Source organism: Podarcis tiliguerta (assembly GCF_965153285.1).
Source record: "Podarcis tiliguerta genome assembly, chromosome: 10".
Taxonomy (NCBI): domain Eukaryota; kingdom Metazoa; phylum Chordata; class Lepidosauria; order Squamata; family Lacertidae; genus Podarcis; species Podarcis tiliguerta.
Window position 1 is genome coordinate 5,669,722 of NC_139543.1, and position 25,992 is coordinate 5,695,713.

General features: G+C 43.7%; 1 protein-coding gene across 22 annotated transcripts in view; it reads left to right on the forward strand.

Moving 5' to 3' along the window:
* MAGI2 (membrane associated guanylate kinase, WW and PDZ domain containing 2) overlaps positions 1-25,992 on the forward strand; it is a 598,802-nt gene that overhangs the window by 534,671 nt on the left and 38,139 nt on the right. For all 22 annotated transcript variants that reach the window (XR_014502057.1, XR_014502058.1, XM_083399289.1 and 19 more), the window contains 5 exons: positions 3,534-3,782; positions 16,970-17,155; positions 20,212-20,368; positions 23,093-23,333; positions 25,618-25,761. Coding sequence is in view for 20 of the 22 variants with exons in the window: in XM_083399289.1 (XP_083255415.1) it covers positions 3,534-3,782; positions 16,970-17,155; positions 20,212-20,368; positions 23,093-23,333; positions 25,618-25,761 (977 nt within the window). In the remaining 2 variants the exon portion in view is untranslated. The remainder of the gene's footprint in view (positions 1-3,533; positions 3,783-16,969; positions 17,156-20,211; positions 20,369-23,092; positions 23,334-25,617; positions 25,762-25,992) is intronic.

Genomic DNA, 25,992 nt, shown 5'->3' on the forward strand with positions numbered 1-25,992 from the left:
TAGCTACGCCACACTCACTCTCATTTCACCTAAATTTATCGGAAGGTACGTGTACATTTTGCCCCATAACTTACTTTCTAGGAGGGCTAGAGAAATACTTTTTTTTTAAAAAGAAAAAGCTCAGCATCTGGAGCACCTGCCCAGCAGTGCCAATCAGTCCTCTGGTTTAATCACTAGTTGTGCTAGGATTATCAAGAGTTTTTCATGTCCATTCTGTTCTTGTTGAAGAGAGACAATAACATTTTTGTCCATCTTTCCTCTAAGACTGCACTGTCAACTTCACTTATTCAAAGCTAGCAGGATGAGGCACAAGGGAGGCTCTATGGCAGGCATAGGCAAACTCAGCCCTCCAGATGTTTTGGGACTACAACTCCCATCATCCCTAGCTAACAGGACCAGTGGTCAGGGATGATGGGAGGTGTAGTCCCAAACTATCTGGGGGATCGAGTTTGCCTATGCCAGCTCTATGGCTTCCTGATTGCTTACCTGGATGAGGACGGGTACAGGGTGCCCTCCAGATTCAGCTCCAGGGAGCATGGCCAATGGTCAGGAACATCTGGAGGGTTCTGTGTTGGCCCATATAAGCATGCTTTATAGAACTGACCAGGGAGGAGAGAGGATCATAGTCTAAAACTTTTCTGTGGCTGGTAGCTCTGAGTGTTCATAGTGAACCAACTTCCCTCTCGCTGGTACCATTTTCATTTTAGCACCTGGAATGGGTTACTCTGGTTTGACATCAACTGATAGGAAGTGCCTACAGAGGGTGATGAATACAGCACAAGATATTATGGGCTGTCCCGTGAATCCGCTGGATAAAATAGCAGAAGAACGTTGCCTCAGGAGAGTGAGGAAAATTCTCAGGGATGATTTACACCCTGGCCGGCACTTTCTTGATCACCTGCCCTCAGGCAGAAGATATAGAAGCATGATTAGTCGCACCAACAGGGTAAAGAACAGCTTCTATCCATGGGCTGTTAGGCTGCTGAATGAAAAGATCACAACAGGGCAACTGACTTCCGGGTTGGGTGGGTGTGCGTCAGTAAACAAGGGGAATTAAGACTAAGAGAGCTGAGTGGGGGGTGCTAGCGTAAGCTCACTGTATACAAGTTGTTCAAGTGACAATAAAGTATTTCAATAAAGGATCTGCCAGAGAAATATAGCTGTGTTTTGTCCACATTTTATTTTTTTACTTTTTGCTGACCACCAAAGATATAAATACAATACTATTTCCATCCTCCTATGTTCTCTGCATTTGTATGAATATAAAGTATATGGAGTATCATAGAATTGTAGAACTGGAAGGGGTCCTGAGGATCATCTAGTCCAACCCCTTGCAAGGCAGGAATATGCAGCTGCCCCATATGGGGATCGAACCCGTGACCTTGGTGTTATCAGCCCCATGCTCTTAACCAGTTGAGAGAAGGCTGGTCCACAATGTAAGTGAAGCTAAGGATTCGAGGTCTGTGTACAAGGACAGGTTTTCTTCTCGTAAGATAACCTATATTTGATAACAGGTTCTTATTTGGGATTAATCTTCCCTGAATTAATCCCTCTCGTCCACAAATATATTTTGAATAGGCTGTTCTCTTTTTAAAAGGGAAGTCAAGCAGTTAATCCCCATTACTCTGTTGGTTGCCTGCTTAAATTTTTCTAGTTTGAAGGCAAATACCTTAATATTGAATTAAATGTTGAATTAGACATACTTAATAGACATAGATAGATAAAGAAATGTCTGATTCATTTCCTTGGAATTCAACACCCATTATTAGTAATGATATAATTTTATATAGCAGTATTAATGCGCTCTCAGTGTACAGCATGTGCCCAACATAAGCAACCCACCCCCACAGAATATAGTTTTAGTCTCTCACTAGGGGAAGCAGATATGTTGTGTGTGGCAGCAGTTGTGGAATTGCTTACACGATTCATATTATTACTCAATTTCTGGGCCTGGTCCACCTCAATAAAGTACTGGTTACGCTGCCATTTTCGCTGCCCTCCATCAAGTCTGCTCGCAGATTTGCTCAAAGACTCCTACAAATCAAGATGGTATCAGTACCTCGAAAAAAAGATTGAATCTTTAGGCATCGAGCTGGAGCCCCTGTACAATTCTAACGAGCAATACATTTTCCATAATATCCTAACTAGACTAAAGGATGTCGAGAGGCAAAATATTATGGCAGCTGTAAACAAAATTTGCTCTCCCATATTCTATGGTTTAAATATCTTAGCTGGCAGAGCCAATTACGTCACTAAATTAATAATCCCAGCCCAACGTAGGGCTTTTATGCTGGCCCGTTTGAATGTTTTTCCCTCAGCATTTGTCAGGGGAAGATATCAAAACATTCCCAGAAACAAGAGATTCTGCAGATGTTCTATGAATGTCCCGGACACCGTAGAGCATATTCTCTTTCATTGCCCATTGTACCGTACGCTCCGTCAACGCGTGCTGTCCCCTCTTTTGGGTGGTCTGGAACCCCAGCAAGGTGAATGTGTGGGATTCTGCCTATCCGACGTTGACCAAAGGGTAACGGCGGGGGTAGCCGAGTTTTTGGTAGCAGTTCTCCAAGGAGCAGGTTAACAAGGAAAACCACTGACTCTATATGCATATATATATATATGTATGTAGCCAACTGCTGCCTTTTTATATATATTTCAAGGCTTTTATATCTTATTTTCTCTTTTATGGTTTTATTTGTATAATGCCTAATAAAGGTTTGATAAGTAGTATTACTCAATTTCCATAGTTTCTAGTCAATGCTTTGATGGTACCTGGATTCTGAGCTTTCAGGTGGATTCTTAGAGCAGCTTAAAGTAAAAGCTGAAATCCATAGCAATCAGGCCTATGAAAACAACACCCACCATTCTAAAACTCCTTGAATAGCACCTAGAGCAAGGGCCACAATTAAAGTGGATTGATCTTAAATGCCTGGGAACATAAAAAGGTTTCACGTGGCGTGAAAAAGATGCAAGTGAACCTTCTGGTAACTCCAGAGCTAGGATGCCGTCACTGAAAAGGCCACCACTGTTTTCCTGTCTCAGGTTTTCTGAACCCTTCACTGCCAGAATGTTTCTACTTGCCTTTGCTTGCTATTGTTTTCAGTGATAACTGTGGTCACCGACTTGAATCATAAGAAGTCTGGTCTATGGGAAAACGTTATAGTGGTCCATGTACTGCTAAGGCAGAATTAGGGTGGATCAGGTGCAATTAGAACTGATTAAGTATTAATTTAAATAAATCCACAATAGACAAGACTTAAATTGAGTCAGGTCTCACTAGTAATTACCTGCTCTGATGTTATGGCTCTTATTTTGGATCATATGTACTAGTTTAAGAAAGGGTGCCTTGATTGTTTTGCTGCCTTATCAAAGTAGATCCCTTACTAGATCCAGTCCTCCTATACTGGGTGCAGTTTAGTTTAGCACGCCCTGTATTTTGTGTTCTAGAAAGCCAGAAAGATTTGAGTTTGGTGAGTCTCTGTTTTGTCAGCAGACAACCTAGATTCTTAATCTTTGTGTGGTTTCTGTTTCAGGAGAACCGTGCCCTGAGAATGGCAGAAGTCCAGGCTCTGTGTCTACGCACCACAGTTCTCCAAGAAGTGACTATGCCACATATGCTAACAGCAATCATGCTGGATCGAGTAGCAATGCTACACCCCCAGAGGGCTTTGCTTCGCACAGCTTGCAAACAAGCGATGTTGTCATCCATCGCAAAGAAAATGAAGGGTTTGGTTTCGTTATCATTAGCTCCTTGAACAGGCCTGAATCTGGATCTACAATAAGTAAGTTAAATTTTTTTTCCTGTCAATTGTTGTTCCAATTCCTTTACAAAAATCCTATAAAACTTCCTTTTGCCAACTGTACAGTGGTACCTCGGGTTAAGAACTTAATTCATTCTGGTGGTCCGTTCTTAACCTGAAACTGTTCTTAACCTGAGGTACCACTTTAGCTAATGGGGCCTCCTGCTGCCGCCGCGCGATTTCTGTTCTCATCCTGAAGCTAAGTTCTTAACCCAAGGTACTATTTCTGGGTTAGCGGAGTTTGTAACCTGAAGCATATGTAACCTGAAGTGTATGTAACCCGAGGTACCCATTGTATATGCAGCTAATCCATTGAGTTCTATTTATTCATAGACTTCAGCATTTATAAAGTCGTATATCCTTGCGTGCTTTCAGTCAAGAGATCAATTATTTCACATTCTCTCTTTCAAATGTTTCCTGCCCATGATTTAGAGAGATTCTGTTTGTATGGCTTTGCCTCCTTGTTAGGCTGTGCTCTGAAATAATAAAGCTTAAAGGCATTAAGCACTGTGTACATCAAACAACCAGACTAAAAAGAGTCACGTTAAGACTAGACAAATGAGAAACTGAGAGAAACTGAAACTAGGGTTGCCTTATTTCAAAAAGTAAAAACCAGGAAACCCTGAAAGTTGTTGAGTTTTTTTAGGAAAACCCAAAAGTTTGAGATTTTTTTTAAAAAAATGTTTACAAAAATGCCCCCAAAAGTGATTTTCACTTGCCTAAAATATAGGAAAAGGCGACAGCTGTTGGAAATAGCAACCCTACCTGACATGCATTGAGGCATTCTGCAAAAAAAGAAGAAGCATATTGCCAGTTGAATACCTGAGTCTTCTGGCATGATAAATGTTGACACGTGCTTCTACGGGTTACCTGTGAAGCAAATAAATAAATTTTAAACAGTATTGTTGAAACGGTATTTTAAACAAAAGCCACTTGCTGGATAACCTTCAAATTTAAATTGTAACATGGGATGTGAGTGGCCCTCAAAAGAGGCTAAACAACAACCAGATAGATATTATTACTGTGACTATTATCTAATTTTACTTAATATGTTAATTTGAACAGCAGGTGTGGCTTGATTTCATTGTGGAAATTTGCTGTGGGTTTTTGTTTGTTTGTTTTTTTGCAGTTCCCTTGATGGAAGCACGATGTTTTGAGAAATTACTGGGGCTGTTGCTGCTCACAGAGCCATTTTAAGCCTTAAGCTACTTGAATTCCAAGAGGACTAGGCTGGAAGATGGCACTGGATGCAATCAAGAGAAAGCTAAGTGAGCTTAAGTTCAGTTGAAACCAATGGGATTTAAATCCACAGTCAAGCACTTAAGTCCCATTGATTTCATGGTTAACTTTCTCTGGATTGTGCCCACTGTATTTCAGCGTTCACCTCCCTTCCATATAGCAGCATCTGACTGGGTCTTTGTGCAGAGTTTTTCCGGATTTTTATTCCACTTTTCAAAGGACTGTCAAGAGCAAAGTGTGACTTTCTGGGTCAGCTGCCCACGGACTGCAGAAAATCGTCGTCACTGGGACATTTAAAACTGGGCCTAGCAGTTGGGAAACAATTTGAGGTGATTAAACCCCCTCTACACACACAAATGGATAGGGAAAATTGAAGTGTGTTCATCGCTTAAGTTAAATAACTGTGAGCAGTAGCCAATCAGAGGATTAGGCTGGCAACCAGAACTAGCCAGTTAGAAGTGAGGGCTTTAATGATGTAATTGGCTTTTAAATCAGAGAGGGAGAAGAGGCTTTAGCCATCCTGTCCCCAGTTTTCCTAGCCCTGTTGAATACAGAGGATAATAGTCTGGTTGAGCAAGCATAGGATTATGCTATAAGTGTATTATTAAATATTACAGGCATAGGCAAACTCGGCCCTCCAGATGTACTGAGACTACAATTCCCATCATCCCTGACCACTAGGGATGTTAGCTAGGGATGATGGGCATTGTAGTCCCAAAACATCTGGAGGGCCGAGTTTGCCTATGCCTGAAATAATATATACAGTGGTACCTCTAGCTGTGGACATGATCTGTTCCGGGGTGCCGTTTGCACCACGAAAAGTCCACAACTAGAGCGGCACTTCGACGCAAGCGCAAAGTGCGATAGAGCGCTTCTGTGCATGTGTGAAGTACGCAGAAGTATACACTTCTGGGTTTGCTGCGTTCGCAAGCTGAGAAAACACAACATCAATCTAACGCAACATGGGGTATGACTGTATTGTGGGAAGAGGTACAAAATTGAACCATATGGCTTTTAGACTTGTATTGATTTTTTAAAGTAATTGGTTGGTATTCAATTAAGTTTTACTCAGAGGAGATCTATTAAAATTAATGAGCACATGAAGCGGATCCCACCGCTACTACCAATTGTGACAGATCCCATGGCTAACACCAATTGAAGGCCTTCAGACAAGACCTACCTGGAGATGCCAGGGATTAGACTTGGGACCTTTGGCGGGCAATGCCTGCGCTGTGCAACTGAGCTATGGCCCACCTCATATGAGATGCCAGGAAGGAGATGTTGCGTTGCTTTCACAGTTGACTAAAATAGCAACATAGCAACTTGCTTTTAAATTCTGCTACTGCAAATACTATTGTCATTTAATGTACGCTTGTTTTATTTGCAAAATAAAAAAAAGTTTTTATTATTAGTTCCTTATGTAGCATCTCAGTGTTGCACAGCACTATAGAGAGTAATATAAGCAAAAATAACCCAGTAGGTCCCTGAGCCCTGGGAGCTGATCATTTACTGGACAGCCAACGCTGTTGACATTTTCACAAGCAAGCTTTCAGAGCAACCAGCCAACCAGCCATTCTTTTTCTTACCCTACATGGTGTGCCATAGCATTAAACAAAGGAAGCGAAGAATAAATATTTAAATATGTTCAGTAAAAATGTTAATGTATTCACTGCAAGCCAGCCAAGGGGAGAATTCATTGAAAATACCGGTATGGAAAGAGAATTGTCTGTAATGTCAGGTAGGCATTGTCTCCCTGGTCTTAGGATTTCAAATAGAGTCCTGCAGTTTTATTTGCAATTGTTAGAGCTGCCATGAATAAGTACAGCCCAAGAAATACCCACATAGGAGGTAACCTTTGGGACAGAACAGTAAGCAAGATTAGTTTGTGCATTTTAAAAAGGTTTTATCAGCAGCAGCTTTCTCCTTGTATTATTGGAATTTTGTAAGTTTGGGCATTGGAAACCAGTGAAGTGCTGAGGGGACTTGAACTGGGAGATGTTCTGGTTCTTTGTATCCCCATGGGAACTTGCCAGAGGAGGGAGATATGAGTTGCACTTCAGTGCAACCACTGCAGCCAGAGGTCAGGTAACTAAAGGGACCAATTGGCTTCTGCCTGATCCTATAAAGCATCTGACTCTGGCTTGGCTCCTCCATCTAAGCAACTCCCTCAGGCATTGTTCCAGACTACCAGTCCCCGTTTACTCCTTAGCCTCTTCCCTGGCTTGACCACCTGCCCAGTTGGTACCCGCCTGTCTGTCTCCAGATCATGAGCCTTGACAAGTCCAGAGGGTCTGCCTCCCTCTCTAATTTCTTACTTGGGAGCCTGGCACCAAGTCCAGTCACATAAATGCTCAATAATTTAAGAAGGTAGGTGTGACAGCCATGAGGAAAGTAGGTGAGCCAGAGTAGGTCTCCTTCAATGGCCAGGCATATTGTCTATCAGAAAAAGGCATGTGGCTTTCCCCTGTCTTCAAGTGGCCACGATGTCCAGTCCTCAGCTATCACACAGGGTGTAGACTTCCCTCAGACTGCTTGCTGCCACCACCTACTAAAAACATAAGATAAGCCTGTTGGAACAGGCCAATAACCCATCTAGTCCAGGATCCAGTGGCTGGACAGATGCTTCTACTACTACTACTACTACTACTACTACTACTATTATTATTATTATTACAGCCCAAGCTAGCCTGTAAGCTAGGCATGAGCGTAGCAGCACTCTGCCCACCTGCAACTCCCAGAAACGGGCATTCAGAGGCATACTGCCTTTGACAGTGGAGGCTGAACATTGCCACCATGGCTGGTAGCCATTGATAGCCCTGTCCTCCATGAAATTGCCTAACCCTCTTTTAAAGCCTTACCATTTGGTGGCCATCGTTGCCTCCTGTAGGAGCATGTTCCATAGTTGGACTTTGCACAGTGTGATGAAGTGCCTCCTTTTCGCTTTCCTGAATATTACAGGCGTAGAGAAAGCAGTAGGACTCTCCCTTTACATCCTGACTTGAGCACATCTACACCAAATATGTGGAATGAGATAAACAGAAGCAACTGCAGGCCTGGCCTCCCAGCAGCCAGCATTGCTGCCATGTATTGGGAAGGTGTGGGGATGGGGCACAGTAGCAGTGAGGCTGGGATGGGGCCAGTGGGGCAGCACTACTCTGGTTTCGCTGCTGCCTTGTCCCAGACCTGCCCTGTCCTTGTACACAGCGCAAACAAACACACACACACAGAGGCTCCCTGGTGGCCACTCCTGCCTTGGGATCCATCGAGGCCAGAACCCAGAGAGTTAAACAGAAACATAGATTTAATTAAGGAACAGAACATTCAGAACAAGTAATATTTCTCTACAGAGTTCTTACACTTCTAGTTTCCTGATTAAACATCACTGTCTATCTTGAAGTGTCATAACAGCTATCCTAACTCTATTAAATACCATCTCTTGTTCCCCTCAGTCTCTCTTGTCTGTCACAGCCAGCTTCCACTCTGTCATTCTCCAGCAGACATTATCAGTCACTCAACTCTAACTCTGCCCAGATATCCATTCCACTCCACTAATGTCAGTCATTCTTCCACTACCTCGTCAATCACAAGAAGCAATCCCAGGGCCTTCACCTCCAAAACAAATCCTCCCAAAGCATAGGCAGCTTCCAGCCATGCCTTTCCCAGATGCATAGCGACAAGGAGCTGTGTTGTAGGGACGCGGGTGGCACTGTGGGTAAAACCTCAGCGCCTAGGACTTGCCGATCACATGGTCGGCAGTTCGAATCCCCGCGGCGGGGTGAGCTCTCGTCGTTCGATCCCAGCTCCTACCCACCTAGCAGTTCGAAAGCACAATTAAGTGCAAGTAGATAAATAGGGACCGCTTACTAGCGGGAAGGTAAACGGCGTTTTCGTGTGCTGTGCTGGTGCTGGCTCGCCAGATGCAGCTTGTCTCGCTGGCCACGTGACCCGGAAGTGTCTGCAGACAGCGCTGGCTCCCGCCCTCTAGAGTGAGATGAGCGCACAACCCTAGAGTCTGTCAAGACTGGCCCGTACGGGCAGGGGTACCTTTACCTTTACCTATTTATTTAAAATAGTTTCCCAATACCTCTGCACTCTCAACAGAGCCCTCAGGGCAGTTTGCAACAAATACCTTAACACAGTAAGAACTGAGAGCAGGAAAAGCTTAAATGGTATACATAGAAGCATCATCAAAAGAAGAGTATTAAAGCATCATTTACAAATCCTTAGAAGCTTCATGAAATAAAAAGGTTTCCCTCTGCTAAAAACTGTTAAAGACAGTCACACTTCCTTCAGGGAAGTGTTTCATAACTGGGCTGCTTCCACCAAAAAAGGCCTTGTCCAACCTGCCCAATATGGCCGCAGGGCAGAGAGCAGTGCTTCAGGTGATAACTGCAACTGGCAGGCAGGCTCATGTGAGAGGAAGCAGTCCTCCAGATATTCTGGTCCCTGCCTCTTTAGAACAGGGTTGGGGAACCTCAGGCCAGAGAGTCAAATTCATCCCTCCAAGTCTGACCCTCAGAAATCTCCTTGAAATGTGAAGTGGCTTAAATGTGTCCTTGAATGTTGATAATGCATTTTGGTGGCCTGGATGGAGGATATCAGGAAGTGTGTGCAGAAGCTAGCCCACTGTACAAACTGGCATTCGTTGCTCTGTCTGCTTTTGCCTCTGGCATGTGACCCTCATTAGGTTGCCCAAAAGAGAATGCTGGGCTGAAAACAATCGGTGGGGCAGCCCAGGCAGGGCGACATTGCTCTCTTCCCAATGCTGTGTGTCACTACCAAGAGGTACAAGGCAGCAGGGAGTTCAGTGCAGTGTGAGCACAGCAACAGGCACTTCAAATTGGCTCTGCCACTGCACCTGAGAACTCCTCACCCCTCCAAAAAAAGTCCTGCATGTACACAAATAGCCCTTACACTGGTTTTAACCCTTGAGTGAGGGATATACGGTTACGGGACAGTTTCCATCCTCACTTCCTCATATCTAGCATAGCTTTAACAAAAATGTTTCAATGGAAGTATGGCAGGGCCGGCCCACCCATGAGGCAGACTGAGGCAGTGGTTTGGGTGGTGGAATCCTGCAGGGTGCCGCCAGAGAAGCAAGAAGAAGTAGCAGCGGCTTCCGGCAAGATCTTGCAGAGCTCTCATGAGATCTTGTGAGGGTTCAGTGAGATCTTACCGGAAGCCTGACCCCTGGTAAGTGAAGCTTTGGCAGGGCAGGGAGACAGCATCTTCCCATTTCATCTCAGGTGGCAAAACGGGACAGGCCACCCCTGAACTATGGCATAAAGCCTTTATTCAAGGAACATTAAGGTCCACAGGAAGGGAACATCAGGCAGTATTTTCTCACATCATCTTCCTCTGATAGCTGTGTACGTCACATCTTCTGGCTGCCCCACAACTCCTGGAGTTTCACTGGTGAGGACACATGAGGAAAAGGCCGCGGGAGTGATTGATAGTGGGTGTTAGATGGCAAAAAGGCATCTGAAGGGAAACAAGCTAAGCATACTGAGTTATGTGTTATATCTCCCAATTAAATCATGGCATGCTAGGAGTTAAAGCTGAATTAAAGCTCTTGCACCTATGGAGAATTGTGGGCACAATAAATATTCATGTGATCAGCTGTGTAACATATTGGAAAGGACAGCTGGCTCAGGAGGGTTTGTTGGCTTAGTTTTCTATCGGTTTCTGTTTACATTACAAAACTATTGTAAGAAGTTATTATCTGCCAGAGGTTATAGTACAGATACAATACAGGTTTGGATTCCCCAACACACACACACACACACACACACACACACACTCACCTGTTCGCATCTGACATTTACCCGGTGTACAAAAAGAAATGTGAGAAAACAGGCAAGTGACTTTTTACAAAATACAATCTCTCAGCTGTTAGGGGAAATACATACAGAACAGATGAAAAGACACCGTACTTGTAAAAGTGAGAAACATTATTTGTCACTGACACCAGCTTGTAACGATCAGTGCTTTCTGGGGGCATGCTGTGATATTAGCCGGAGCTCAGTATGAGTTTAGTGATTTTCTGTCAAGAGAAATAATTTTTGTTTTAAAAAGAAGAAACAGAAAGGTACGGTGTTTTCTTCAGCACCCAGTGTTGCTTCTAACTCTCTGCATGCAAATTTGGAGGGAAACAAGAATATATTAACAACTCAGCATTTTTTATATTGTAATATTTTATTGTTTTGTTCTTATTTTTCTTGTAGTTCCCTTCAATAAAACCATGCAGAGATTTTGGGGTGAGGGTTAAAATAGCACATTGGAAGATTTTCATCCCATGATCTAAAGCAGTGAGAGGGTGCTCTACCCTTCAATGAAGGACACAGCAAATATCCCTTGGTCCTTATGGAGCTCCACAAAAGTGGCCTTCATAAGGAAGAAGCTTCAAAAGATCATAGGACTGAAGTGCCTCATGGTCTGAGGGCATGTGATGCAGCCATCTTGCTGGTGCTGAGCAGCTCTGGGCCTGGTCAGTGTCTACATGGGAGAGATTGTCCGGGAATCCTATGTATGGCCCTTTTAGTTCCATGATGGAAGTTGGGTCACCTGTATAGAAGAAATTATATACATAGACATAGATATATATTATGTCTGTGTGTATGTGGTACATATCTATATCAATAGGTAGATATAGATAGATGATGATAGATAAATAGATAGAGATAGATAGATGATAGATAGATAGATATAGATGATAGATGATGATAGATAGATGATAGATAGATAGATAGATAGATAGATAGATAGATATAGATAGATAGATAGATAGATAGATAGATGATAGATAGATAGATAGATAGATAGATAGATAGATAGATAGATAGATGATAGATAGATATCTTCACACCAAATATATGTAATTAGCTGCAGCATAAAATAGGATATTCCACTTTTTCTGTTATTGAAGAATAGGTAGTAACATTTCACCTGATCTTCCCCATTTCAAAACTGCCTTTTGTTCTGGCTTCTGATTCCAGTCCAGTGAGCCCCTTTGGACATACAGAAGGGCATCACTTTACCAATTGGTTTTTCCCATGCTCTGCCTCGTTCTGTAATTTATTTACTTCAGAAATTGCTTCTGAAGCTCTTCTGAATTTCAGAAGCCACTTGAGACGCCATGTGGGGTGGCAGCGAATGTGCTGTCAGGGAATGAAAGGATTAGAGTCTCTTGGGGTCTGCGGAACTGACTACAAGCTTCTTTCGATTGGAGACCACACCTGGAAATGGGAGCTGACGTAATAGGCAGCTAAAGGTCTCTAAGTCTATAATGGTTTGTAGAACTGTGGGAGACATGATTAATACAGAAGAGAGGTTCATTAGCATTATGGTAATTAATATATGCACTGACTGTTAGTATTTGAGGCTGCAAGTTATACCATCAGTGTTCCTCCCATTCCAAGTGTGAAAGGATGGACGTGGCAGGGAAGTGGCTAGGCAGAACCTTTCTCATGGCAATTTCCCCCCTCATGCAGAGAATTTGTTTAAAAATGCTCTATGCATTTTTGAAATCGGAATAAGTTGTTGTTGTTTAGTCATTTAGTCATGTCCAACTCTTCGTGACCCCATGGACCAGAGCACACCAGGCACTCCTGTCTTCCACTGCCTCTGCAGTTTGGTCAAACTCATGCTGGTAGCTTCGAGAACACTGTCCAACCATCTCATCCTCTGTCGTCCCCTTCTCCTTGTGCCCTCAATTTTTCCCAACATCAGGGTCTTTTCCAGGGAGTCTTCTCTTCTCATGAGGTGGCCAAAGTCTTGGAGCCTCAGCTTCAGGATCTGTCCTTCCAGTGAGCACTCAGGGCTGATTTCCTTAAGAATGGATAGGTTGGATCTTCTTGCAGTCCATGGGACTCTCAAGAGTCTCCTCCAGCACTATAATTCAAACGCATCAATTCTTCGGCGATCAGCCTTCTTTATGATCCAGCTCTCACTTCCATACATCACTACTGGGAAAACCATAGCTTTAACTATACAGACCTTTGTTGGCAAGGTGATGTCTCTGCTTTTTAAGATGCTGTCTAGGTTTGTCATTGCTTTTCTCCCAAGAAGCAGGCGTCTTTTAATTTTGAGACTGCTGTCACCATCTGCAGTGATCATGGAGCCCAAGAAAGGAAAATCTCTCACTGCCTCCATTTCTTCCCCTTCTATTTGCCAGGAGGTGATGGGCCCAGTGGCCATGATCTTCCTTTTTTTGATGCTGAGCTTCAGACCAAATTTTGCACTCTCCTCTTTCAGCCTCATTAAAAGGTTCTTTAATTCCTCCTTACTTTCTGCTATCAAGGTTGTGTCATCCGCATATCTGAGGTTGTTGATATTTCTTCCGGCAATCTTAATTATGGGAATAAGTAGGAGTAAACAAATGACAATGTAAGGTAAAGGTAAAGGTACCCCTGCCCGTACGGGCCAGTCTTGACAGACTCTAGGGTTGTGCGCCCATCTCACTCAAAGAGGCCAAGGGCCAGCGCTGTCCGAAGACACTTCCGGGTCACGTGACAATGTAAATGGCACTGAAACTATATGTAAACATGCAGAAGTCCCCTACTCTTATGGTAGCTTCTTTTAAAGCCGAAAGCAGCCTGGGGTGGTAGGGAAGGGCTTGCTTAATCCTTTCCCATCCAGCCATTTTACTGCTCAGAATTCATTTCCTTAGCTTTTTCTGCTCTTACAGGAATAGCTGCGGCTACCATTATCTTTTCTCCGGCAAAGTGAAAAGCAGCTGGGATGTGGGGATATTGACTGGAAAAATTGCCAGAGGAGAAAGAATTGAACTGCCCTTCCTGCCCCCTGTAAATCTATTCCTGCTGATCCTCTGCTCAATACTGCAAATCTCTGAGGCTGCTTTTAGTTTTGGTTTTGGGGGTTTTTTTAACAATCCAAGGAAACAATACATGTGCAGACACAGGAAATAGAAAAGGAGGGGGGAACAACAGTAAATAAAAGGGGTAGGAAGATACATTGCAAAAAGTGGGTTTTTTAATAAAAAGAAGAAGCAGCAGCAAAGAACCATATAAGTTTTGCAGTTAATGGATGGATGAATTGGCCATCAACAAATGCAGAGCATGAAACAAAAGTTTTGCAAACACCCAGTAACTGGGGTATTTCGTTCATCTTAAAACAGATGCAAGGAAATGTTAACATGGTGGTATTTACAAACAAGTGATTTCTCCCATGTGCATTTGAGAGGTGATCAAAACCTGTTCTGTACCAATGCCTAGGGTTGCCATGTTTAAAAAAGTAAAAACCAGGACATGCTGTTTGTTAGTTTTTAGGCAAACCATCCAGATATATGGCAGCCCTAGCAATGCCTCCATATAAATTTTCCCTGACTCTTAGAACTCATTAGCACAACCTTTTGATCTGCACATTTGAATGGCCCAGGATGAATGATAAAGCTTGTGGGATAATACTCATTGACTGTAACTGCCTCCTAAAAACTGGAAATAGCCAATCCAAACTGTACTCGGTACATGCCTGACTACAGTCATACCTCGGGTTGAATGTGCTTCAGGATGAGCGCTTTCGGGTTGCACTCCGCGGCAACCTGGAAGTAATGGAGCACGTTACTTCTGGGTTTCGCCGCATGTGCAGACGCTCAAAATGACATCATACACGGAAGCGGCAAAACGTAACATGCGCATGCACAGATGCGCTGTCGCGTCTTACGTTCCATTCAGGATGTGAATGGGGCTCCGGAATGGATCCCGTTCGCATCCTGAGATACCACTGTATAGTGGTCAGGTTTTCCCCGGTCCCCAGAGTTCACAGTAGTACAGGACAAAGGGAGCCCTGGCTGACTAAAATCTGTGGCTACTACAGGCTATTTTGCCTGTCCAGTAAATCTGTTTCAACTTAGATCCTAGAATTAATAAATCAATAGGTTTTTTTAGAGTTTACATATTGTTGTTTTCTTTTAAATTGAATAATTTGCAAATATCCAGACTGTCTTGCATTTTCTTTAAGTGTGTCTGTAAAGCAGAGCATTAAATCAAATTACAATTTGCTTAATTAAAAGGCCTTCAAATACTAAAGCACTAGAAATTAATGAGAAGGAATTAATTCTGTACTAAAAGCTATGCATCGTTATTTTGTTTCTTGAAAAAAGCCCTATGAAAGCACTTTTCGCTTGAAAATAAAACTATAGTTCATCAGCAAGTTTCAGAAGTTGTATTCCTGATATTGGCTGAGGAAGTGTTTTAGCATGGGGCAGTGGTGAATTATGTTGCAAAGGTTAGCATCAACAGATTTAGATGTAAAAATGGATGGACTTAAAGGCTGAAGTTCAAAATTATATTTTCTGAACTTGGGTTGAATCCAGACCCTCCCTTCTTCCAGCAGAGAAGCTCTTTCTATCAGAGGAAAGGAACATTTGGATCCAGCCCCTTGTGAGGAAATCTCTACCCTAGTGGGAAAAAATCTCCATTCATTTTTCCATGTTTTTGTTTGCATTCTAAGGACCAAAGGGGTGATCCTGTTGTGCCTATACATGTAAAACAGCATGAAGAGGTGCCACGTAGAAGCTAGTGTAGTCCTGGCCTCTCCTGCAGCATTACTGCTTTGCAGACCTGCCCCACCAAGGCTGGGAGCTTCTCAAGTCCTTCCAGGTCTCTCCTAAAAGTATCTAGCAAGCATCCCCTGCGGTCCTGGCAGACAGGCTGCTGGAATAAACAGGAGCATGCAGAGCCCTGGAGGAAAATAAGAATGGGAAGCCATTCTGTGGTGTGTGTGGCCTGGTTGTGATGCAACACACTACATACTGCAAAGGCGACCCTGGGTTTTCTGTTCACAAATCAGTGCTTCATATATATAAGAGAAATTAACAAATCTTAGGTTGTGCCTGCAATGTCTAGTTACCTTTTGCCTTCAATATGCTTTTTCTCTCAAACTAGCTTTGGGATGCTTGCCTCTTTGTGCAATATTTACAAGCATTCCATATTTGTTTAATTTTACCTCCTCATTTGCATTGTCCCATAAGAGGAATCAGCAGAGGACAGCCATAAGCTTTTTCATTGGACAACTTTGTGATATACCCAGCATGATGTCTCCTGGATGAGGTTACAATACCTGTGAAAGAGCAGTTGTGTAGTTTGGGAGTGCTCCTTTATCTCAACCCGAGGTACTACTTCCGGGTTAGTGGAGTTTGTAACCCGAAGAGTTTGTAACCCGAGGTACCACTGTGTGTGTGTGTGTGCGTACAGTGGTACCTCGGGTTACAGATGCTTCAGGTTACAGACTCTGCTAACCCGGAAGTAGTACCTCAGGCTAAAACTTTACCTTAGGATGAGAACAGAAATCGTGTGGCAGCAGCGGGAGGCCCAATTAGTTAAAGTGGTGCTTCAGGTTAAGAACAGTTTCAGGTTAAGAACGGACCTTCCAGAACGAATTAAGTTCGTAACCCGAGGTTACTCTCTGTGTGTGTGTTGGCAATGAGAAAGGGTGGAGTAGAAATTTCCTAAACCAAAAAGTAAAAAAATGTAAAGGCCTTTGAATCTCTGCTCTTCCAATTGACCTTTAGTCAACTAAACGGACGGCAAAGGGGAAATGCCGGAAAGAAAGGACATTGTCTCCTGGTTAATCTTGAAAAGAAGACTTATCCCTAATGAATGTCACGACTTCCAAAATGATGGTGGATACTTTACTTTGTTATCGGCATAAGCTCCAATAATGCTGATTTAGCTGTTGAGATTTTAGACAGAAACCCAAGCACTGAAGTGGACGTGCATTCGGTGGGGGCGGGGGAGAGCTGGATGATGCAGCTGCTTACAAAGCACAGTAATACCGTCTAGACATTTCCCACTGGAACCCATTTTGCCTACATGCAAACATTAGTTTACTGTACTTCCTTGTACCTGCTATCTTGTATCGACTGCCGTTTTAGGTTAACTGTGCGGGTATATATATTTTTCCTTTTCTAGCTGTACCCCATAAAATAGGCCGGATAATTGATGGAAGCCCCGCTGATCGCTGCGCAAAGCTCAAAGTCGGAGACCGGATCTTAGCTGTGAATGGCCAGTCTATTATTAACATGCCTCATGCAGATATTGTGAAGCTAATTAAAGATGCTGGTCTTAGTGTAACTCTTCGCATCATTCCTCAGGAGGGTAAGTAATTGACCCTTAAAACCCTGGAGGAAAATAGAAGTAGCAACCAATTAATCTGAACTGCACCCCTGGGAAAGTGAGGACGTTTTTATATGTGCAGCCAGTGCGTGGCATTATATAAATGTTACTGCTGGATCCCCGCAGACCTTGCTGGAAGAGAATCTGAGCCCTTCAAAAACACTTCAAATGGCAAAAGTATATGTGAACCACCAGGAGAGGCCTTGATGAAGCACCGCAGGGTCTGCTCCTTTGCCTCCTGGGAGAACTAACATTATACAGCAGTTGGAAATAATCACTAGCGTCCCCTGTTCCATTTTCACCCCACTTTACATAATTGCAACTCCACTGACATCAGCTTTGCTTGGGTTTTTTTCCCTCCCAGTTGTGCAACTGAGAACAGATTCAAAACCACAGGAGCACTAACAGAATGACTCTTCAGCATTAGGAACTTGTCCTTCCAATGGTTTTGTACCTTGTGTACTCACAGAGTGGGTGTTAAATTGTGCCCAAAATATGAGGAGAGCATTCTGATCTAATGGCGGTAACTTTGCTCATGTCTTATTGCCTGGAAAGGCATAAATTCATCCTCCTTCCCCACTGAAAGCAACATAAGATATAGATTCCCTCCCCCCCCCCCCCCCAGTTTATCAGGTTGTCTTATGTCATTGAATTAAATGTTTTAAAAATATAATATTTTTCACCATTTGATTAACTTAAAGAGGCTGGATTCAAAAGTTTGTGGCACATTTATCACTGAAATCAACATGAAAGAATCATAATGTTCCATTAAAATAAATGAAAATCAAGTTCGACCAACTTCATCTGGATCAAACCCAATGATAGCAAGACCGGCACTACCATTAGGCAAGCTGAATGGCCCTCCTTGGTCAGAAGGTTAATGGGCCTCTAGCAAATGATTGGTCATTTTCATTTATTATATTTTTACCATTGTGAGGTGTGCTCTGGGTTTTTTTGCCTCTAGTACAACAATGTCTCTGGCTGTCCCCACTGATAAATCACAGTTCTCTGTTGTTGTTGTTTTTCTTCTATAAGAAAAAGAAGGCTGGGGGCACTTTGGGGGGTGGGGCTTAGAACCCTCTGAAGGCAAATCAAGTGTCTTCCTTAACTGCATCATGCGAAGGGCCATTGCTCAGTGATAGAGCACATGCTTTGAATGCAAAAGCTCCCAGGTTCAGTACCTGGCATTCTATAGGTAAGGCTGGGAAGTTTTCCTGCCCAAAGCCCTGGAGAGCTGCTATTAGTCAGTGTAGACTAAGCTAGATGGGACCAATGATCTGACTTGATATAAGGCAGCTTCCTGTGTCATTTGCAACCCAGTGCTGCTCCCCTACCCAGTTCCTGAATTTTGGTACTGATAGCTAGCAGTGGGTAGCTGGACAGCAGCACTTACCTGATGCCCCAGCACTTGCATTGCTGTAGGGCCCCAAGAGAGGGAGGGGCAAGGAGGTGATGAGGTTGGCATAGTGCAAACACATCGACAGGAACACCGGATTGGCTCTAGCTGTGTGTTTGCACCACACTGACCTCTCTCTTGTTATGCCTCAGCAACCCCTGCTGCTGCTGCTGCTGCTATGGGCTTATGCAGAGATAAATATGGTTGCAGACTATGCAAGACAGATTGGAGAAAAACAGATTTCTCTCTAACCACCTCTGCCCACAAAGCAATCAACATTTGGCATGAGAATTGTGTTCTTAGAGGTACAGGGAAAGGAGATGAGTTCTGTTTCATTAAGTTGTCTGTGTAGCTTTACATCCCAGTAGCGCAATACTAAAAGACTAGAGATGTTGAATACATAAGGTGTGTGATTCTGTAGCAGTCTGTGTTGCTGGATGGATAACTTCTTTGCTTCCTGGAGATATTTTCCCTATTGGAAGTGCTACAGTATGAAAAAGAACACTATATCACATACACATTTACAAATATTTGTTAATATCTTATGCACCTAAGAGGGGCTGACCTTGTTTGCCAATGGCAACTGTTTAGCTGAGTTCAAAGGCAGCTGGTCTAGCCTACATAGTTTGGCTTTCCTGCCTGTTTTATTTGTCTAAATGTGCACTGCCCAACAGATTCAAAACGGATAATAGCAATTGTACATTAATAGCTTGCTAGATATTTAGGTGCTTAGAAGTTAAACAGAGCATGGAGAATAGAAGAAGGAAAACCTAAGAATACTACAAAGAATATTGTGGCGCCTTAGAAGACTGACAAAGATTTACTATGAAGTTTTTGTGAAGTTGGGCTAAGAAAAAGCAGGGTTTTTCTGAAGATGTCTCTATTAACCCTACTCTCCTCCACTCATTCAAATGCATTAGTTCTATTCCAGTCCCCTTCTCGCTGAGTAAATTAGGCTGCAATCCTGTGCACACTTCCTCATGCACATGAACCCTGTGGGAAGTCTGTGATTGGTCTGTTAGTCATTCAAAACAGATCTTGAACATAAATTTGGGAAAGCTATTATCTGTGGCCAAATGGTTTTGAATCCAAGCAAAATTTCTCTCTTCCAGTTCCCTTTCCTTCCACTGTCATCTTCCTCTCCTTCCTAGATCATGCTTCAAAGGTCCAGGGGTCCAGATTTGAAACGTTGCATGAGCATGATACTATCTATAAAAATCTTCCATCTGATACTGTTGTGCTCACATTTTAGACATGTGGGCCTAAGCCGCCTAAAGTTTCAATTGCAGAGCTGTAGTGAGCTGCTATGGGCTCTCATTTTCTCTCTCTTTCTCAAAATGGAACCTTTCCATATTTCTCTCTGCCCTTGGAAGGAACTCTGAGAAATGAAATGTGTATGTCAATTCCAACTGGGTTTTGAATAACACGCATGCCAGCCAGAGCAGGATGAGATTTCAAACACGATCAGATGAAGCTTTCTAAGTTCAGGTGTCTTAAAATCTAATTACAAGCCATGATAATAAAAGCAACAGAACATAAATTGCCTGAGATGGGGTATGACACAGCAGTGATTGCCTCCCTTTGCCCTTTACTAAATGCCATGCGGTGACAGCTCTCTAATCACCAGTCTTCCGTTATGCAGAGCTGAACAGCCCAGCTTCCGCACCCAGCTCAGAAAAACAGAGCCCCATGGCGCAGCAGCACAGCCCCATGGCTCAGCAAAGCCCCCTATCCCAGCAGAGCCCCGTAACACAGCCGGCGCCTCCACAGCCTCTCCAGTCCCAAGGACACGAAAACAGGTAAGGAAAACAGGCAGGTGATCCAGCATTCTGCTTTCTCCAGGTATACAATGAAAGACTGTGATTCCCTAATGGTGGGTTTGGGAGACCCTTTGGGGGAAGTGAAGGGGGCGGCTCTGATGTAGTCAACATTTTGGCTCAGATCATAATAGCCCTCCCACAAACAGAAGGGCTCTTTCTGTTCGCAGAAAGGACCGTGATCAGGAGAAGCTCCCACTCATGGAAGGAGAAGGGAGCAGTTCCCCCCAAGTCTTCTCTTCTGTTTCACTCCCCACATTGTTCCTGGGCATATTTTTAAGGAACAGAAGGAGCTACAGGGAGTAAGTCAGGGAAGTGCCTCCCCAACTCTTTCTGTGAGAGGGACCAGAGCAGAATTCCTCTCACGGGCTACCGGTGTCCAGCCCTTTATGCTAATGAAACAGTGCATAATTTGGCAATTACGTATCTGTTGCTGTGAGTGGAACCCAGCGCAAATGACACTTTGCCTATGTAGTAACTGCCAAAGCTTTCATTTCATGACTTTTGACATGATTTTACCTTATTCATGTTAAGAATTCTTATGGTACTGCCTCAGAATATTACATCACTGGCTGCACTACCAGATTCCTGACAATATGACTTGCATTGTTGCCACAGAACACCTTATCATGTGAAAATTGTGCACAGAAGTTACTTTGATGAGAAGTAGTCATGAGGGTCAAATATGGTTATGATGCCGTTCCATCTTTTTAATCTTAAAATTGACTCCCTCTCATGAGCCACACAAACAAACCAGTATTAGAAATAATTTTCTCAAGCAAATTTACAGCTTTCCTTGTTTATAGCAGATCATTAATCTCCAAATCATTTCTCCATGTTAGTTACCAATCTACTATTTTGTATCCCTCATGGACACAAGTAAGAAAGCTCTACCTTAGGAGAAAGTATCAGGTTAAAACTTCTATGGCCATTTTGTAATTTCCGGACAATTATATTTTGTCCTTGAATTAACTTTCGTCTTGTAAAATGTGACCTAATACATTATCATTATAGTCATTCACATCATTGATTTACCAATGTACCTCGTCCAAACCTTGACCCAACAGTAAATGACAGTTTCAAAGTTCCTACACAGTGTTATAAAAAGGACTAATTAGTTGTGGTTCAAGTACAGTGCTCTGTATGTCATATTCATTTAACACTCCTACAAAATTAAGGCTGCAATCCTAAACACACTTAACTGTAGAAGCGAGTTCCTTTGAAATCAGTGGGGTTCACTTTTAAGTAATGTGCTGAAGACTGAGATGCTAATGATCCAAAATCTTTATAAGGTGCTTTAAGAAAGCTACGTTAGGTGCATCCAGTGGGAGCTTTTGATTGTTAACTTCTTACACTTTTTGGAGAGTAGACCTCCTGATGCCTTAGCACAAACTGATTCTGAACATATTTTCCATTTCAAAAGATTGTAGGGCATGTTCTGAAGGAACCCAGTGCACCAGCTTTGCTGAAGCCAAGTAGGCTTGGCTCAGGGTGGGAGGCCACCTTGTGCTCCTTGTGTATGCTGCCTTGGGTTCCAGGACAGAAGAATAGTAAGCCATAAATGTCAAATAGAAATAAAGAAATGTTGCTACTACAAAGGATGAGGTTAGAGAAACAGGATCAGAACGTCCGTAGGTGGGTGAAGCTAGTTGTTCAATTCTTTGGATCCTTGACATTGGGTAGAGAACAGCTCAGTTTCATGTTGCCTTTGACCTAATGTCATCTGGGTGGCAAGAAGAGAGAAAAGGGGGGAAAGGGGTAGCTGAAAGAGTGGAGAAAGAGAGTGAAAGGCGTAGCAGAGAGGGGAAGAGGGAGAGAGGGATGGCAGACTGGGGGTGACCCTACGCCAGGCATAGGCAAACTCGGCCCTCGAGATGTTTTGAGACTACAACTCGCATCACCCCTAGCTAACAAGACCAGTGGTCAGGGATGATGGGAGTTGTAGTCCCAAAACATCTGGAGGCCCAAGTTTGCCTGTGCCTGCCCTGCACACTTTTGACTCTGACCTTTGAAGATGCATGTGAATTTTTATGCAGAGTTATTTTTAAAATACGGAATGGGAAACATTGCAATAAATGCCCACATTTATTTTATTTAATCTTCAGGGCAAAACTAGACAAACATTTACATTGCGCTTTCTGAAAGTGTGTGTGCATGGGTCTTGTTCCTAAGGGAGTAGTGTCTAGCCACACACCGGCTTCAAAGAATGAAGGTACTGCCAGTCTGGACTGCACTAGAGCACAGGTGTTCCCCCGTAACAGCAGCCATTTGAGACAAAGCACCTACAGCTACCGTAGGACAATCAAGGAGGGAGAATAAGCATGTCCTCACCAGCAACAGCTAGGAGGCAGAGGATGGCACAGGCAGTGCACAAAAAATAAGTGCAGTTGCTGACTGCCCAGCTACCACCAGTCACATCTGTGTGGGGGCAACTAGACACTCAGCAGTTGCCTGCTTTCATTACACTGAGCAGCTCACAGACTCCACCCACCATTTACCAACCGTAAATGCTTTCAAGTATCCCCTTGATCTGGTATGGTCCCTCCTGACGCAGATCGTTTTCCACCCAATCCCGAATACAGTTCAACTCATTTTGCAGCCCGGAAGTATGCTTTTCATTTCTTGAAACGTGTTTAACAGCTACCCGCTTTTCAGTTTAAATAATGCCTTACTAAGGTTCCAACGTAACAATTCTTTATTGCTTAGTTATAGGTCAGAGGTAAAGGCAAGGCAGGATGTGAAGCCCGACATCCGACAACCTCCCTTTACAGACTACAGGCAGCCTTCAACGGACTATAGGCAGCCTCCGTTAGACTACCGACACCCTCCCGTTTTGGATTACCAGCAACCGCCACCTCTGGACTACCGACAGCCCCCGTTGATAGACTACAGGCAACATTCTCCTGACACCAGGCAATACCCTTTATCAGATTACAGGCAGCCCCAGGTATCTGTCCGTTTGTATCTATCGTTCTAATAACGTTTTTCCATTGAACCAAGCCCAAAGCCGTTCACGATGAAGTTTGAGACTTCTGTCTGTCGATATTTAATTGAAGTCCCAAACCTAGTGGTTTGCATGCAGGAAAAGAGAAGAGACACCGTTCAGGGGTAGAACATCGGCTTGGCGTGTAGAAGTTTCCCAGGCTCAATCCCTAACCTGCCCACTTAAACAAAGGCAAGGGGAAAGGGACTCTGGAAAGCTGCTGCCAGTTTGAGTAGACAATACTGGACTAGCTGGACCAATGGTCTAATGAGTTAATATAAGGCAGGTGCACAGGATCAATTTAATTTTGAATGCATTGATATGGGCAGTATCCAACTAACATGTTCCTCAGCACAAGGATGTCTTACTTCTGCAATGGGCCTTCCCCCACTTTCCCCCCCCCTCCCCAAATCTGCTCTGGAGGATTGTGGCAGGGAGAATCTTAGAACAGATTTTGCATTACTCAGTGCTACTTTGGTAGGGTTGCCATATTTCAGGAAGTAAAAAATCTGGACAATCAGTGGCCCAGCAAAAGTTATTGAGCTTTCGATTGCCAAAGAAGTTGTTGAGCTTATTTCGGGCAATCACCACGAGGAGCCACCGGCCACTGAAGCTGCACTGAACTCCACTCAGCTCCACAATCAGCTTCCTCTTCCTCCTCCTGTCACCGCCACCGGCTGGGGGCTGCTTCTCCCCTCCTTCCCCTCCACAGCAGCAGCAGGAGGAGGAGTCGGCCACTAGAGATGTGCTACACTCAGCTCCATGCTTGGCCTACTCCGCCCCCTGATTGTTCTGAGCATTGGGGAGGGCACCCCCAAACTGGAGGGGCAGCAGAGGAGGGCCTCTAGGAGTTGGCACCTATGGTGTGGATAAGCCCCAAGTATTCCTTTGTGGGGAAGCATTCAGACCTGCAATCCTCCCTCACCCCATAGCCTAGGGAAAGCTTTCCTGCTTGGTTTTGCTAATTTTATAAAGTGGACCTGAAAGGAGGGGGAAGGAAATGTACAGAGAGAAAGAGAGATTATTAATGCATCATGTATAATTCAGATTGAGAGTGCCTTGGTGATTCAGAAGGCTAAGAAAACTTCTGTTTATGTATACGTTTTCTTTTTTTTTTAAGTATACGTTTTCTTTTTTTTTAAAGAGAAGTGTTTAATACCCTCAAAATCTCCTTCACAGCGTTATCTGCAATCCACAGTTGAAATACTTAGAGTTAAGCCGATTTGCATCCCAATCATATAACCATTTCCCTGGAAGTATGTCCCATCTATTTCACTGGGATTACTTCCAGGTAAACACACTCCAGCCTCCTTGGTTTTCTTTCTACTGACCAATCTGCCTCGGACAGATCTTAAGGTGCCACCATAAAGCTATTGTTTGTGACACTGATTCGCCATTGGTATTGGCACACCCCATTCAAAGCGCTTATCTGCTGATATAATGGCTGCATTCAGACATCTCCCCCAAAGCAGCAAAAACATTAAAAAAAAACCATGTACCCAGACCAGATACTTACCAGATAACAACAGCCTGTGTGGAGAAATAAGTACAGTGGTACCTCGGGTTAAGTACTTAACCTGAAACTGTTCTTAACCTGAAGCACCACTTTAGCTAATGGGGCCTCCTGCTGCCGCCGTGCCACTGGAGCACAATTTCTGTTCTCATCCTGAAGCAAAGTTCTTAACCTGAAGCACTATTTCTGGGTTAGCAGAGTCTGTAACTTGAAGCGTCTGTAACCTGAGGTACCACTGTACACTCCTTTCCTCTTCAATACACATTGAAGGCTGAAAACACAACCGCCAGATTTGCATGATTCTTCCCAGTAAAAAAAACAAAAAAAGAACGAATTGGGCCTTTTTGAGTATCAGCCTCCATGTGGACTACATGTATCACACATAATTTTAGATGCCTTTCACCACATGATAACCGCTGCCAACTAGTAAGTGTTTGAACCAGGCTGTAGCATCAAACATTAAAACAGATGTTGGGAACATTCGGCCTTTACAGATATTGCCGAACTACAACTGCCACCATCCCAGGCCACTGGCCATGTCTGCTAGGGGTGATCGGAGTTAGAGCTCGGCAACATCTGGTGGGCCAGAGGTTCCCCATGCCTGCAGTAATTCAAGCTGAGTCACAAGTATTTTCATTTAATTTAGCTATGGGTTGAGAATTGTAGCCTCGATAAAGAAAATCGCTCTCCGTTCATTGAAATGATTCATTTCCCCCCTGTTCTTTGACCATACAGGACTTTGATTATTTTACTGTGGACATGGAGAAGGGAGCCAAAGGATTTGGATTCAGCATTCGAGGAGGAAGAGAGTACAAAATGGATCTCTATGTGTTGAGGTTGGCAGAAGATGGGCCAGCAATAAGAAACGGAAGAATGAGGGTAAGCTGGGTTGAAGAGGCGGGAGCTAGCAGAGGTTCTTGAAAGGAACGGCACAGTCCAAACCCACAATTTTGCAGGATTAGAGAGTTTGGATTTGGCAGACCTTGGGCTGTCCCAGTTTAGCAGTGGCTCAGCCAGTCTAACGTAAGACAGTGTGAGTCCCCAAAAGGGGAAATTCTGGGGAAGGGGCAAGGAGAGACTTCCAAACCCCTTTCAGGTTTGTCATGTGAC